General features: G+C 43.2%; 1 protein-coding gene across 5 annotated transcripts in view; it reads right to left on the reverse strand.

Moving 5' to 3' along the window:
• Positions 1 to 206: 206 nt before the first annotated feature.
• The window catches only part of LOC122671474 (importin-13), a 144,508-nt gene continuing 128,172 nt past the window's right edge, over positions 207 to 16,542 (reverse strand). For 2 of the 5 annotated variants that reach the window (XM_043868705.1, XM_043868704.1), the window contains exon 24: positions 207 to 807. In XM_043868705.1, the coding sequence (XP_043724640.1) occupies positions 586 to 807 (222 nt within the window). In that variant the 3' untranslated portion in view covers positions 207 to 585. The remainder of the gene's footprint in view (positions 808 to 16,542) is intronic. The other 3 variants (XM_043868706.1, XR_006334351.1, XR_006334350.1) reach the window with 3 other exon arrangements.

A 16,542-nucleotide genomic window follows, 5' to 3' on the forward strand; every position in this document is an offset into this window, starting at 1 on the left:
CCCTTGGATGCCCCTTGGGCACTCCCTGGATGCTGAGCTCCCTGGAGAGGAGCCAGATCCGAACTAAAAACTGTTTCAAGTTTACATTCTCTTGAAAAATCTATATGCCCAAAGATAATGCAACACATCCACACCCAAATTTCAGAGACAGCAGTCGACAGAAGATCAGTGAAGAGAATAAATTGATTATAAAAAAAAAGATAAAAAAAAAAAAGCAACATCCCACAGTTTTTCATTTATTGCAAGTGAACAGACAAACTTTTCCATTGAATTTTCCTTTCGATACAAGTGAGGTGGTTTCTGTGTGTAATGTTTTGACATAAAAAATTTTCCTCAAATGTTGAGGTATAAAAAAAATCTGGAAAAAAACCCAATACTGTACAGGATTGAATTATCGGAAGAGTTATTTCATATTTGGTGGAGAAATAACTTTGTTGGTTGGTTGGACACCTAATTTGAACCAAGCTGCCATCAATTTACAGTTCAACGTTACTGGTGCGGCTGCCAACAGGATTGAGAGCCTTGAGATGAAATATATGGTGTAGACAATAATAGAAGCTGCCAAATGCTATGTGATAACCAAAATCACGTCAAATTTGGAACATTGCGGTGGGTGTCAGCAAATTCTCGAATTATACGCTTGAGTACTCTTCCACCTTTCCCTTGCATATAACCATGGTTACTTCCAACATCACATGTCTTGCTCTCAAGATAGTCGGAGGCTGCACTGTCCAGGGCCTTAAGCCACATTGGTACTATGGTTTCTGCTTCACCCTGCTTTAGGTACTCAGCTGGTAGAGCCTGTACCTGATAACATCTCAAGGGTCCAGTCAAAACACATAGAATAAGAGAAAACATGTAAGCAGAAATTCTCTTGTTCCTTCATCAATCCCATTTGGGGGGAAAAAGGGGCAAGAGAGAGAGAGAGAGAGAGACAGAGAAAAGCAAGCCAACAAAGTGCACACAACAGACTTGAAAGTCATAAGTACACCAAACAAGGGGAAAAAAGAACAGCAATAATGACAAGCGATCTAAGTTTCGACATAGAAAGCCACACTTCAAATGTTTTCTTTTAACCAAACCCAAATAATGACGATCCCAATAGCCTCCAAGTCATGAAAGTTCAATCTAATTCCTTCATATTCATCCAACCAAACTTTTCAAAGATCCCCTACCATGTTGCTCCAGCATCCATGAACTCAAAATTCTGGCTATGAAAGGTTAAACCTAAATGCTACAAGCACCTACCAAAATATGACCAAACAGAATCTCTTTATATCTACCCTGCTATGTGCACTATTAACTTTGTAAATGGGGATAAATGTTGGGCGAAGAATAACACTATGACAAGGGTACTTCAGGACGCTGTTGAGACCCTAGTTATTTAATTCGCCGAATTATTCGGCCGAACCGAACTATTCCAAATAATACGATTAATTCTTGCCGGATACGATTTAAAAATACAAATTGGAAAAAGTCGCGACTTATTAGAACTATTTAAAAAAACGTGATATATTTGGCCGAACCGAATTATATACGAATAATTCGGTTAATTAAAAAAACTCAAAAAAAATCCATGAATCCTATAATTCCCATTCCCGTAATTCCGTAATACGTATTCCATTAGGTTTCACTTTCACACGGTCACACCCCTTTAACCTTTTTACGGTTTTACCATGAGTCCATGAGACTGTGAGAGAGACAGAGTCAAAGACGGCTGCGCTCTTCTTCTTCTCCGATTCAGGCCACTGTTGCAAGCAGCAAGCTTGTTCCTTGCAAGGCTGCAACTGCTATCTTTTACTCTCGTCTCTCGTGACTCTCGTCCCACATGCCACATCCTATCTATAGATCTACCCGGTTCAGAGATTTCAGTGTCGGGAACACTCCATGTGAACTTCTGAAGCTATTGATCCTCTGCCCCCTTCTTCTTTTCCGTCTATATTCAGATTTCAGCCAGCGAGACTCTCTTCTCCGTCTGCCTCTGTAAGTATTTTCTCAGCCTTAGTCAGTGACTCAATGTTATTGATGGGTTTTAATTTTACTTGAAAAATATCTTCTTCCACAATCGAGATCGAGATCCATCGAAGAACTGGAAAAGAAATAAAGATAAACGAAAATACAAAATCTTTCTCAAATCCAGACGTGTTTGGAACTTTGGAGTATAGCTGTATGCCTGTATGGGAGCCGTGGGGATAGTAAGATTCGCAATAGAGAATTAGAGATAAAAATAGTTACTAAGAAAGAGACTTCTTTTGACAAAAAAAATAAAAATAAAATAACTACTACAATACTTTCTACTCTCTAATCTCTGTAGGAGAAATTTTAGAATGACAGAATGACATTCTCTTTTTCTAATTTGTGTGTGTGTGAACAAAATATCTTCTTCAATTTTAGAATGACAGAATTATGATTATTCTTTTTTTTTTTTTAATTTGTGTGTGTGTCATGTGAAGCCGTGAAGGTAACTTAGAGCCTTAGAGGTAGTTATTGTATTGAGAGAGTTCCACCTGTGAATTCTCCTATGAGACCATGAATCATGGAAAATAGAGGAGCTCCCTTTGAGTTAATAATTGTTTTATAAATGGATGAATGGTACCCCATCCCTAGTTAGCAAATTCGGATTCGGGAATTATTCGAATAAACAATTATTCGGAATGATTCGTTTTGTTAATTTAAGTTTTCGGTCAAAAAAGAGAATTCATTCTGTCATTCTAAAATTTCTCCTACAGAGATTAGAGACTAGAGAGTATTGTAATAGTTATTTTATTTTATTTTTTTTTGTCAAAAGAAGTCTCTTTCTTAGTAACTATTTTTATCTTTAATTCTCTATTGCGAATCTTACATGGCTCCCATACAGGCATACAGCTATACTCCAAAGTTCCAAACACGTTGGATTTGAGAAAGATTTCGTATTTTCGTTTATCTTTATTTCTTTTCCAGTTCTTCGATGGATCTCGATCTCGATCTCGATTGTGGAAGAAGATATTTTTCAAGTAAAATTAAAACCCATCAATAACATTGAGTCACTGACTAAGGCTGAGAAAATACTTACAGAGGCAGACGGAGAAGAGAGTCTCGCTGGCTGAAATCTGAATATAGACGGAAAAGAAGAAGGGGGCAGAGGATCAATAGCTTCAGAAGTTCACATGGAGTGTTCCCGATGCTGAAATCTCTGAACCGGGTAGATCTATAGATAGGATGTGGCATGTGGGACGAGAGTCACGAGAGACGAGAGTACAAGATAGCAGTTGCAGCCTTGCAAGTAACAAGCTTGCGGCTTGCAGCGGTGGCCTGAATTGGAGAAGAAGAAGAGCACAGCCGTCTTTGAGTCTTTGACTCTGTCTCTCTCACAGTCTCATGGAGTCATGGACTCATGGTAAAACCGTAAAAAGGTTAAAGGGGTGTGACTGTGTGAAAGTGAAACCTAACAGAATACGTATAACGGAATTACGGGAATGGGAATTATGGGATTCATGGATTTTTTTTGAGTTTTTTTAATTAACCGAATTATTCGTATATAATTTGGTTTGGCCGAATATATCGTGTTTTTTTAAATAGTTCTAATAAGTCGCGACTTTTTTCGATTTGTATTTTTAAATCGTATCCGGCAAGAATTAATCGTATTATTCGGAATAGTTCGGTTCGGCCGAATTATTCGCGAATAATTCGGCGAATTAAATAACTAGGACCCCATTTGGTGCCATGCAGGAATATTACACTTGCATGGATGATGGAATTAGGTAGATGAAATGTTATGATTTTGATTTTTGTTATGCTTTAGACCATTGTAATTCTTGTTATGCTTTTATGGATGATGGAATTAGTTGAGTATAAATGCTTGTATTCCCAATTTTATGTTACTTGTATTTAATGTAGGTATGTTAATTGATTGATAATGTTAAACAGATACTATAAATATTTAAAATAACGTCCGAATTTTTTGCCCGACTTTTATTTTGGTAAACGAATAATTCCCGAATCCGAATCCGAATCCGAATCCGAATCAGAATTTTATTATGTCCGCTTTTTTGACCGAAATCTTAAATTAACAAAACGAATCATTCCGAATAATTCTTTATTCGAATAATTTTCGAATCCGAATTTGCTAACTAGGGTTGAGACAGCTAAAAATAAATAGGTTATCCAGGAATCTTCCAGATAGCAGCTTTGTCAGCATATCAGAAGGGCTCAACATGTTGGCTCGCAAAAGAAGTCCTCCCTTCTGGGATTTTAGTGACAGGAAAGCTTGGAAGCTTCAATGGCTGCAGTAACAAAATTCTAATACATTGGGGCATGCAGCTGACTCAGTAAAAATGTTGCAGTGGACAGAAAAATGAACATGTAGCAGACGTGCAAAACTGAAGGTCCTCTATCTGATGGATGGACCATCTTGGCCATATCATCCTCAATGTGGCTGGAATAGGAACGTTCCTAGTAAAGAAATCAAAGTGGACCACCTTTGGGAGAATGTTGGGTAGTTCCCTGAGTTACTTTAAAGTTAGCTAGCCTATAAAAAAGGCCGTACCCAGTGCACAAGGCTCCCGCGTTTAGCAGGGTCTGGGGAGGGTCAAATGTTCGCAGCCTTACCCCTGTTTCCAGGACTTCAATCTGTGACCAAGTGTTCAGCAAGTGAGCACTTGACCAACACAGCATGACATCCATGAAACATGAAGCATGTATTCTTCAATCTGAAAACTGCAAATATTTGACACCCTTGTAACAATTCTCTTGGACAAATAGATAGTCAACCTAGATGATTCTGACCATTTGATAATAATATTTCATTTTCATAAAGATAAAAATGAACTCTTCTAAGATTCAACCCGAGTGCCGCCACCTTCCCTGTATGAGATGCCCCCCTTCCCTGAGTGCTGCCGCCATGGCTGGCCTCCCTGGTATGGTGCCTCCCTCCACCCAATCCCATTGCTACCTCTGGTCCCTTTGGTCCTACTGCCTCTTCTCCCCTACCTGGTCCTTCCGCCTTCCTCTCCCCTCCTCTGAGAGTGATGACTTGGGAGTTCTCTCTTTTCTCAAGCTCCCTCAAATACTAGCGAAGGTCTGCCCCTTCACTTCGTCTCGCCAACTTTGGTCGGATCCTCCAAGGTTGCTAGTGCCCAACTGGGTTATTGGACAAGGAAGCTTCAAAATAGTAGAACTCTCTGGTTGGGCACTTCATTGGCAACCATCCTCCATTCAACATTGTTAAGATCTCTTTGACTAAACAATGGAAGATTCATGGAACCATTGATACTTGATGGATACTGGTTTCTTCATCATCAAATTCACCAACAAGGAAGACAAAATTCGTGCATTGGAAGGTGGCCCTTGGCAAGTTGGTAGAAAACCGATCATCTTCCGGTAATGGGATTGGTACCTGCAAATTGCATTGGGTAGATCTCAGTACCATTCCCTTCTAGATCACCTTACCAGGGCTCTCGTTTCATTTTTGGTGTGAAGCTGGGCTCAATATTGTTGGGTTGGTCATTGGGAAACCCTTGTACTCTGTTGGCCGAACCAAGATCATGGACAGGCTAGCTTTCGCCAGGATTTGCGTCGAAGTTCCTGCTGAAGAATCCCCATCGAGCTCCATTACTATTGCAGATGATGAGGGTTACTCCTACGTTCAGTCTTGTAGGATTAAGCGCTTGCCAATCCCCCAAAAGACGCCTTGTGAGGGAAGGTGCAACTTTAATTCCTTATTGCACACTAGCCAGCGTGCATCGCTCCCTCGCCCGAGCTGGGATCTGGGCAGGGCATTTTGGGTCACTCCCAACAATCCCCCCCCAAATGCCGCCCAATAACAGAGCACCCATGGCACCGGGGAGACTCGAACTCGCGACCACCTGCTCTGATACGAATTGTAGGATTAAGCGCTTGCCAATCCCCCAAAAGACGCATTGCGAGGGAAGGTGCAACTTTAATTCCTTATTGCACACTAGCCAGCGCGCATCGCTCCCTCGCCCGAGCCGGGATCTGGGCAGGGCATTTTGGGTCACCCCCAACAAGTCTGTCCAATATGAATGGCTTCCTCCTCATTGCTAGGTATTCAAGGTATTCGGCCAGGATACCAAATCCTGCTCCCCTAAGCCCTGCCCCCCCCTCTTCTTCACCACAACACTCTCTACCCCCTCCCCCTTCTTCTATAACCCTCCCTGACCCTTCCGCCTCTTTTCCACTTCATTCCCTTATGTTGGAATATGTAATCCAGAATACCGTGGGGGTATGCTGGTCCTTTTGGGGTTAGTTTATTTATTATGTTATTAGTTTATGACGGCTATGTGGGTTTTAGTCCCACATCGCCTTGTTTAGTCTATTTGTAATTTCCCCTCTATTATAAATAGAGGGGCTTAGCTATCAATTAGTTCATTCAAGTATTTTACAACTTTCATCTTCTCTTCTCTTTTCTTCTCTCTAGAGTTACTGGTTACAGATCCTAGGTTTTCTACACCTTAGTTGCAGCTGGTGTAGAAGTCACCGTCGTAGGGTTAACCGCCAACACGAAATGTAGACATCTGGGTCTCCTCGCGGTCATGCAGCTGTCCTCCCTTCCCTACCGCCGGTCCATTGCCCTAGGACTGATGGCAGCAACAAGTTCTCTCCCTACAATCCCTTAACGTCAGTCTCCCTGTCGTTACCAGGGTTTCCCTTCTCCCGAGGTGCTGGCAGTCCCTGTAGCTGGCATCCCCTACCCAGGTTGTCCCTCAAATGGTCGCCATCTTCTACTAGGCGGCTAGGCCCCTCTCTTAGCTCGTCACCTCCTCCAACAGATCGCTTAAGAAGATCATTGCCCACTCCCCAGTAGCCCATATGAATTTGGTGACTATTGGTATGTCTAGTCAGGCAGCGGCCGTTAGGTCACCTATTTTGAGTTATGGACACACAAGGCCAAAACATGTGTGCCAGGCATGAAACCCGATCTCTCCACCCACCGTCCTTGCACAAGCTTTTAGCTTACTTATAAGTAGTTGAATTCAATCAAATGCAATTTATTGATGTATATATCTATGAAATTTCATCTTTTAAGAATGAGGCAGGCAGCCCTACCTAGTTCCCTCCCTTCTTCTGCGTCTTTGACACCCTCCTTCATTGCCTCACCCTTCGCGTACTTTGAAATACTCCATATCTCGCTCTGTTGTTCCCTCCTCCCCTCTACCTATCCCAAATATCGAGGTAGGGCTCCTCACGGTCTTGTCTAGTACACTTTACCGCCCTTTACTCTCTGTTTGGCCTACTTCTCTTTTTAGGCCTACAACCCTTCAAAGCCCTCCAGCTACTCAAGGTTGTGTCCCTAGCCCATCTCTATCGGGCCACCTTATCAACGTGGCCCATCTGGCCGTGCCCCATTTAGTGCCTCTGGTGTGGCCCAGTCCCGCCCCTTTGGCCCTACCACCAACCTTTTTTTTTTGGGTGAATAAGAAATTCAATACCAAGGAGGAAAAAAAGAATTATAGGGGCCTTGAAGGTGAGCAACAAAACAAAAAATAAGAAACCCAAGCCTCAGCTTTGAGGGCTAGAGGAAACAAGGGAGACAGAAGAGAGACCCCAGGAGCCTGTTCCTTGGGGTATCACTGCAAGAAGAGGGACGGGCTGATGATAACTTCACCTTAATATCAAAGGAAATGGAATCCCAAATTTGCTGGTAAGATCTAGAATTGGAGGTCCATTTCCTGATATTGCGCTCCATCCAAATATGGTTCAAAGTTGCACAAAAAGCTAGCTTTCCAATAGTATCACATAATGAGCGGCCAGCAAAAGTCATGTCGATCCAAATCCATTCACAGGAGAAAGGAAGAATTCTTCTAGAGGCTGGCCAACACTTTAGTAAGATGCCTTTCCAGATCACTGCCGTTGTAGGACACTCAAAGAATAGGTGATCAGTGTCTTCCACATTGTTCCAAAAGAGGCAGCAATAGGGGGAGACAGGGATGTGGCGATGCAGAAGGAAGTTAGATGTGTATAGAGTTGTAATAAGGGTAGTTCTGGTACTAGTCTTGTTACTAGTTACCTTATTATGTAATTCTGTATTTTCTTCTTTTTTACCTTTTACCTCCCTAGGGAGTGAGTTGTAATACTTTAATTTATGACTTTGAAGTAATATAGATGTGTGGAGATCTCACTCACACACACAACCATTACAACCGAAATATTACTCTTCCATTCTCTTGCTCTCTTCTTCTTCTCTTCCTCTCCACCATCTTCCTCCTCTTCTCTTACCTACATCCTTAAACTAAAATCCAACTTGGTATCAGAGCCAAAGGTTTGAGAGTCGTATCATCTCTATTTTCCTCATCTTTTTCCCTCTCTTTGAGATCCTAGAACTCAAGGGATTTCAAAGAAGAGGTTCCTATGTAAATCCTTTGCAAAAGAGGTATGAAGTAGGTTCTCTATAACCTATTTAGGTGATTGAGGATGATTCTTGAGCTACTTTGGAGCTCCATTGAAGCTGTTTTGAAGTGAACCAAACAGCAGTTAGGGTTTCCGCCAGCTCAAGAGTAAAGGCCATGTTTCTCTCATTCTCGGCATGTTTTTGGAGCTTGGAATAGCTCAACAGAATCGTATAAGGGTCCTCTATATGCTCCAAGTGTGCCTCCTTGATGAATGAAGGTACTGTCCAAGCATAGCTCAGTTTTGTGGATCTGCTCTTCTGCCCAGATTTCCGCCAGTTGCAGGTTGAATCCATGGATCAGGTCCATTTCAGCATGGGTTTGGCTGTTGGACCAGCCCACTAGGATCGTATAAGGACCCTAGTTATAGTCTTCGTGTTCTCCTTTGATGGATGAGACTCCTCTTTGAGTTCTACTCAGTTTCGTGGTGTTGTTCTCTGCCCAGGTAAACCCGATAATGCTGCATTTTCCTTGTTCTTGCATTTAGGGTATATTGGACCTCTTGTTTGATTGAAAAGTGATGATGAATATCTGCATTTGAAATATTGGGGCTTGTTTAAGCTGTTTTATCTCTTGAAGAGTGTGGGAGTGAAGCTTTGTTGTGCTGGAATCTTTGTCTTTAAGCTGGCAGCTCTGTTTTTGTGTGTTGGGATAATTTCCTTGGGTTGAGTGTGCACTCCCCTTGCTGGTTGTTACCTGTTTATGGTCAAGTACTCTTTCCCATACACTATGGGTGATACATCTGCATCTGAACTTGGTTCGGCTACCTCACAGCCTCTTCCCACTGCACCTCAAGTTGTTTATGAGAGTGTGCCTACACAGATCTCCTTTGTAAAACTTGATGGCACCAATTATTTGGATTGGTCACACTCCGTGAGGCTGTCACTAAGAAGCAAACGGAAACTTGGGTACATTATAGGTACCATTAAGGCTCCAGAGCCTAGCTCACCTGGCTTTGACCAATGGGAGGCCGACAATTCTACAGTCATGACATGGCTGATCTTCTTTATGACACCTGAGATTGGGCGAAGGTTTATAAGAAAGGAGACTGCCAAGGCCATCTGGGACAGTGTTGCACAAACTTTTGATCGAGTGGGTGACTCTGCCAAGGTCTACCAGCTTTACCAAAAGATTAACTCCATGAGGCAGGGTGATAGGACCATTTCTGAGTACTACAATGCCTTCCTTAGCCTTTTGGAAGAATATGACCACTACAGGGATCTCCACTTGAAGGACCCAGAGGATGAGCCCAAGGTATATCAGACTCTTGAAAAAGAGCGTGTCTTTACCTTACTTGGTGGTCTGAACCTTGACTATGAGCCCATCAGGCTTCTGATCTTAGGCCAGTCTCCCTTTCCATCTCTTAGTGAGGTCTGTAGTTACTTACAGAGTGAGGAGACTCGGCGTGTTGCTATGGAGCCCGCTTCTGTATCTTCTATTGAGAGGTCAGCCCTCAACTCCAGTTCTTCCCGAGACACCCGTAGAGGTGGTAGAGGCCAAGGGCCTAACCGAGAGGTAGCCAATACAGTGGAGACAGTAGGTGCTAGTGGAGTTGGTCGTGACCGGTTTAAATGTGATCATTGTGGGAGAACTGGCCACACCAAGGATAGGTGTTGGTCTCTTCATGGCCGTCCTCCTGGCACACGTGGTCGTGGTGGCTGTAGAGGGGGAGCTCGAGCTCACTCTGTGATGACTGAGGCAGATACTACACAGGATGACTCTGCCTTTATGGATACAGTGGTTCGCCGGGTCATATCATAGCTTAGCACATCTTCTACACCTTCTGTAGCCAGTTCCTCATCATTCTCCGCTTTACAGGTCTCTACTTCAGCCTCTACTACAGCCTAGTCTTGGGTCATTGATTCTGGTGCCACTGACCATATGACTGGTACGTCCCATAATTATGATTCCTATACCATTTTCTCTAGTAAGGATAAGGTTAGAATAGCTGATGGCTCCCTATCCTCCATATCTGGTAAGGGTAGTATTCCTGTCACTTCATCTATTTCTCTTACTTCAGTTCTTCATGTTCCTAACCTTACAGTTAATCTTTTATCTGTGAGTCACTTGACAAAATCTTTGAATTGCTGCATCACCTTTTTCCCTTCTTACTGTCTTTTTCAGGATTTGGTGACGAAGAGGATTATTGGTAGTGGACATGAAGAGCAAGGCCTTTATCTTTTTGATCCTTTTGTGTCTACAGCTCAGTCTTATGTGTGTGGCCGTAATGATAGTAGTTCTGTGGCGGTTGTTTTGTTATGGCATTGTCGTCTTGGCCACCCTTCTTTTGTTGTAATGAGGAAACAGTTGCCTCACTTATTTTCTTTTGTTGCTTCTTCTCATGTTTTTCAATGTGAATCATGTATGTTAGCCAAACATTGTCGTTCCTCTTATCCATATCATGGTAATAGAACTGCAACCCCTTTTCACATTGTGCATACTGATGTTTGGGGACCTTCCCCTACTAATTCTTTATTTGGCTTTCGTTATTTTGTGTCATTTGTTGATGATTTTTCTCGTGCTACATGGACTGTTCTTCTGAAACATAAAAGTGATGTTTGTGATGCATTTCAACATTTTTATCAGATGATCCTTACCCAGTTTGAAACTCGGATCAAAATTGTTCGGTCTGATAAAGGGGGGGAATACATGTTTGGTGGCCTTCAAACCTTCGTTACTGATCATGGCATTATCCATCAGCTTGCGTGTGTTGACACCCCCCAACAAAATGGGGTTGCTGAAAGGAAAAATCGCCATCTATTGGAGGTCACCCGTAGTCTCTTGTTTGGCATGCATGTCCCTAAGACCTTTTGGTCTGCGGCTCTTCTTACGGCCTCCTTCCTCATCAATCGCATGCCTACAAATCTTCTTGACTACAAATCTCCCTTGGACATTCTATCTCCTACAGTCTCTGCTTTCTCTCTTCCTCCTAAAGTCTTTGGATGTGTTTGTTATGTGCATGTTAATAAATCACATCGCACTAAACTTGATCCCAAAGCTCTCAAGTGTCTCTTTCTTGGGTACTCCTCTACTACCAAAGGTTACAAGTGCTATCATCCCTCTTCTCGCAAGTGTTTCATCTCCAAAGATGTGACCTTCCTTGAGTCTGTCCCTTTCTTTGCACCCTCTCAGCATCCTCTTCAGGGGGAGAATTGTGGTAGTGAACAGGCTACTGATCTCCTTCATTCCTCCCTACCTATCTCTCCCTTTATACTTGACATTGGTAAGCACAGGGCTGTGGGTGTAGATGTGAATACAGATCCGAATGTTGACAATGATACTGGTAAGGATAAGGATTACCATATTACCTACAAGAGAGGTGAAGGCTTGCATAATGAAAGAAAGAAGACCTACCAAGAGTCCTCTTTGGATCCAGATCCACATCCTGAGCCTCCTCAATCAGGTGATATTCCTTCCCTTCCGTCTGACTTAGACCTTGGTGAAGGCTTGCATAATGAAAGAAAGAAGACCTACCAAGAGTCCTCTTTGGATCCAGATCCACATCCTGAGCCTCCTCAATCAAGTGATATTCCTTCCCTTCCATCTGACTTAGACCTTCCCATTGCTGATAGAAAAGGGAAAAGAGCCTGTACTAATCCTATAGCCCAGTTTGCTTCCGATGATGCTCTTTCTCCTACAGGTCTTGCCTTTGTTACTGCTCTCTCTACTGCTTCTATTCCCAGGAATGTTGTTGATGCTATGTCTGACCAAAAGTGGAGACAAGCCATGTCCGAGGAGATGATGGCCCTTGAAAAGAATGGTACTTGGCAATTGGTGGACCTTCCAAGGGGACGTGTCCCAGTTAGATGCAGATGGGTCTATACAATCAAGTATAAGTCAGATGGGATAGTTGAGAGATACAAAGCAAGGTTAGTAGCCAAGGGGTACAGTCAAGTTTACGGGATTGACTATCAGGAGACATTTGCTCTTGTGGCTAAGCACAACTCTATAAGAGTCCTATTATCCTTGGCTGCCAATAAAGATTGGCCACTTTATCGGTTAGATGTGAAGAATGCCTTCCTTCATGGGGACTTGGAAGAGGAAGTGTACATGCAAACTCCACCAGGCTTCAAAATGCCTTCAACTGAAGGGAAAATGTGTCTCTTAAAAAAGGCTCTATATGGTCTCAAACAGTCACCAAAGGCATGGTTTGAGCGCTTCCGACTGGCTATTCTAAAGGATGGGTATTCCCAGAGTCAAGCTGATCACACTCTCTTTACCAAGCGAGGAGATGGTACCATTACAACCCTCATAGTGTATGTTGATGATATTGTAGTCATTGGAGATGATCTGGTTGAGATTAAAAGACTGAAAATCTACTTGGCTCAACAGTTTGAAATCAAAGATCTAGGTCCCTTGAAGTACTTCTTAGGCATTGAGGTATCAAGGACCAAGAGAGGAATCAACATATGTCAGCGGAAATTTGTTCTTGATTTGTTGACAAAGACAGGGATGTTAGGATGCAAACCGACAAATTCTCCTATTGAATAGAATCACAAACTAGGTGAAGATTGTGGTCCTTCCCTTGTTGATGCGGGAAAATACCAAAGGCTTGTGGGGAAACTTATCTATCTTTCTATGACACGCCCAAATATCTCTTACGCAGTGGGAGTTGTGAGCCAATTCATGCATGCCCCCAAGAGTGGCCACTTGGATGCAGTGTATCGCATTCTCAAATATTTGAAGTCTTCTCCAGGGAAAGGACTGTTGTATGTAAAACACAGTCACTTAAGAATGGAAGGTTTTACTGATGCCGATTGGGCTGGATCCATTACAGACAGGAGATCTACCTCGGGTTATTGTACCTTTGTAGGAGGTAACTTAGTTACATGGAGAAGCAAAAAGCAACATGTTGTGGCCAGATCTAGTGCAGAGGCAGAATTTAGAGCTATGGCTCATGGAGTGTGTGAGCTCATTTGGTTGAAGAGACTAGTTCAAGAATTGGGATTTGGCACTGAAGGGCCTATGAGGCTATACTGTGACAACAAGGCTGCCATCAGTATTGCTCACAATCCTGTCCAACATGACCGAACTAAGCACATTGAGGTTGATAGACACTTCATTAAGGAGAAGATAGACTCTGGCTGTATTTGTACTCCTTTTGTGAAGACTAGTGATCATGTTGCAGACATCTTCACCAAGGCTCTTGCCTCTCCTCAGTTTAGTACTCTCCTAAGCAAGCTGGGAATGCATGATATATATTCTCCAGCTTGAGGGGGAGTGTTAGATGTGTATAGAGTTGTAGTAAGGGTAGTTCTGGTACTAGTCTTGTTACTAGTTACCTTATTATGTAATTCTGTATTTTCTTCTTTTTTACCTTTTACCTCCCTAGGGAGTGAGTTGTAATACTTTAATTTATGACTTTGAAGTAATATAGATGTGTGGAGATCTCTCTCACACACACAACCATTACAACTGAAATATTACTCTTCCATTCTCTTGCTCTCTTCTTCTTCTCTTCCTCTCCACCATCTTCCTCCTCTTCTCTTACCTACATCCTTAAACTAAAATCCAACTGGCTTGAGTTGGAAGACAGTTGTTGAAGATCCTCCAAACTGTGAAACAGTGCCTAGGGATGTGATGCTTGAACCAAAGAAGCTTTCTCCAAGGGGCTAGAGGACCCTTAAGCCGAATGAGGTCTCAGGCAGATTTTGAGGAGAAGTGAGATGGATTGTTGACCAACCAGTTTACACAGTTCTGGCTGCCCAAAGGCCTTCTGAGGATGGAGGAGAGGTCATTCCAGATGAGGGCAAGGTCCGGAGAGGAAGTAGGAAGGGGAGCCCAGCTGGACTGATCTAGAATATCAGCCACCAAAGAGAGCCTGTGGAGACCCGAAGCATAAATGATCCGAGGGGTAATCAGGGGGAGGAGGATCCCCTTTGGGTGCCAATGATCCAGCCAAAGATAGGAAGAGAGCCCACCCCCAATCTGAGATTTGATGACATGGATGACCAAGTGATGGAAGCCTAAGATTTTACGCCAAACCCAAGAAGAATCAGCCGGCGGGGAAGCCGTCCAAATGGAATCATGCCGAAGGGGCTCCGAGTAGATCCAGTCTACCCAAATGCTCTTGCGCTTTGAAGCAATCTTCCAGATTAGCTTGAAGATACCAACCGAGTTCACATCTTTGATTCTTCTAATGCCTAAGCCACCTTCTTTCTTCGGCAGACACACAACAGCCCAGGGAAGAGGATGAAGGAATCTGGAAGTATCATTACCCTTCCAAAGAAAAGAAGCCAATAGAGATTCCAAGGACTTTATAATAGCTTGAGGCAGCCCATAGATGCCAAACCAGTAGATATAAGAAGATTCCAAGACTGATCTGATAAGAACCAACCTGCCAGCATAAGAGAGAAGCTTGCCTTTCCATAACTGAAGCCTTTTCCGAATGAGATCAAGCCTTAGGATGCAGTGGTGGGCTGAAAGCCTGGCAGGGATCAAAGGGAGACCCAAATACTTAAACAGGCAGATGACCTTCTTGGAATCCAGATTTCTCTAGAAAAGGAGCCTTGTCCAGCTCAAAAACCCCCGCAAAGAACAAGAGAGACTTTAAAGGGTTGATGCGAAGGCCCGATAGCTCGTGAAAGTGCTGCAAGCAAAGCATAATAGAATCCAGAGAGGCAATGGAAGCCTTTGAGAAGATCATCAGGTCATCCGCAAAGGCCAAGTGAGATAAGTTGAGAGCTTTACACTTAGGCATAGGCGCAATAAGCTGTTGGTCTATGCAAATTTGGATTTCCTTGGAGAGAGCTTCCAAAGCCAAAGTGAATAAGTAAGGGGAGAAAGGGCAGCCTTGCCTAATTCCCACAGAGGCTTCAAAGTAACCTGTTGGGCTGCCATTAACTAGCACAGAAAACTTTGGGGAAGAGATGCAAGCCTAAACCCAGTTGACAAAGATAAAGGGGAATCCCATCTTGATCATCACCTGACTAATGAAGTCCCACCTTAAAGAATCAAAGGCCTTGTGGATGTCAATCTTCAGGAGGACAGCAGGGGAATGATTTTTCCTCTCAAACCCTCTGACATGTCATGACAAAAAAGAATGTTGTCCGAGATGTGTCTTCCAGGGATGAAAGCCAATTGGTTGTCGTTGACAAGAAGATCCACAACACTTTTGAGCCGCCTAGTAAGGATCTTGGCAATGAATTTGTACAGGAGATTGCAGAGAGCAACGGACCTGAAATCATTCATTGCAGACGCGCCATCCTTTTTGGGGATGAGGCAAAGAAAAGTGTGATTGATACCTTTGACCTAATAAGGGTTGTAGAAGAAGCTGACAATGGCAGCAATAAGGTCCAGTTTGATGATGTCCGAGGCAGCTAAAAAGAAACCCATACTGAATCCATCCGGGCTAGGAGCTCCCGACACCTTTAGAGAGTGGATTGCAGCCACAATCTCATCTTCATTTGGAATGGAGCTCAAAGAGTCAAGGAGAGCCGAGGGAATAAATTTGTTGAGCAGGCCATTCGGGATGGAAGGAGAGATCAACTGAGAGCTGCTGAAGATTCCCTTGAAATGCTGAACAGCCCAGTCTTTGATATCTTTAACTGTGGAGACAATAGAGCCATCCTGGGTTGTAAGCTGAACAATGGAGTTTGCATTGACTTTGGCCTTCAGAGATCTGTGAAAATAGGCAGAATTTGAATCACCCAGCTCTAACCACTTGATTCTAGATTTCTGGTTCAGAAAGCTCTCTTCTTGAGCTAGTAAGGAAGAGAGCCCAAGAGAAGTAGCTTTTTCTTCATTTGCTAAAGCACTATTGCAATGATAGGATTGCAACCGAAGCTGAATAGAGCCAAGTCTGTCCTTGCAGTCCAAAACCTGCTGAGATATGTTGCCAAAAGTAGTGGAATTCCAATCCTTGAGGGCAGCCTTGACATTTTTGAGCTTTCTGGAGAAAGCAATGAGGGGGGAAGAGAAAGCAGTGACAGGTTTTTCCCAAGCTTAAAGAACTGTGGGTAAAAAAGAGGAATGAGAGGACCACATGTCGAAGTATTTGAAGGGTTTGGGGCCAAAGGAAGGGAAGGGCTGTATAGCTAGAGAGATGGGGGGAGTGGTCTGAAATGTCCGGGTTGTCAAAAGTAGCATGAGAAGAAGGGAAGGCTGAAAGCCATTCCTCATTAACCATAACCCTGTCAAGTTTACAAGAGATCCGATT

Source organism: Telopea speciosissima, chromosome 8 (genome assembly GCF_018873765.1).
Source record: "Telopea speciosissima isolate NSW1024214 ecotype Mountain lineage chromosome 8, Tspe_v1, whole genome shotgun sequence".
Classification (NCBI taxonomy): Eukaryota; Viridiplantae; Streptophyta; class Magnoliopsida; order Proteales; family Proteaceae; genus Telopea; species Telopea speciosissima.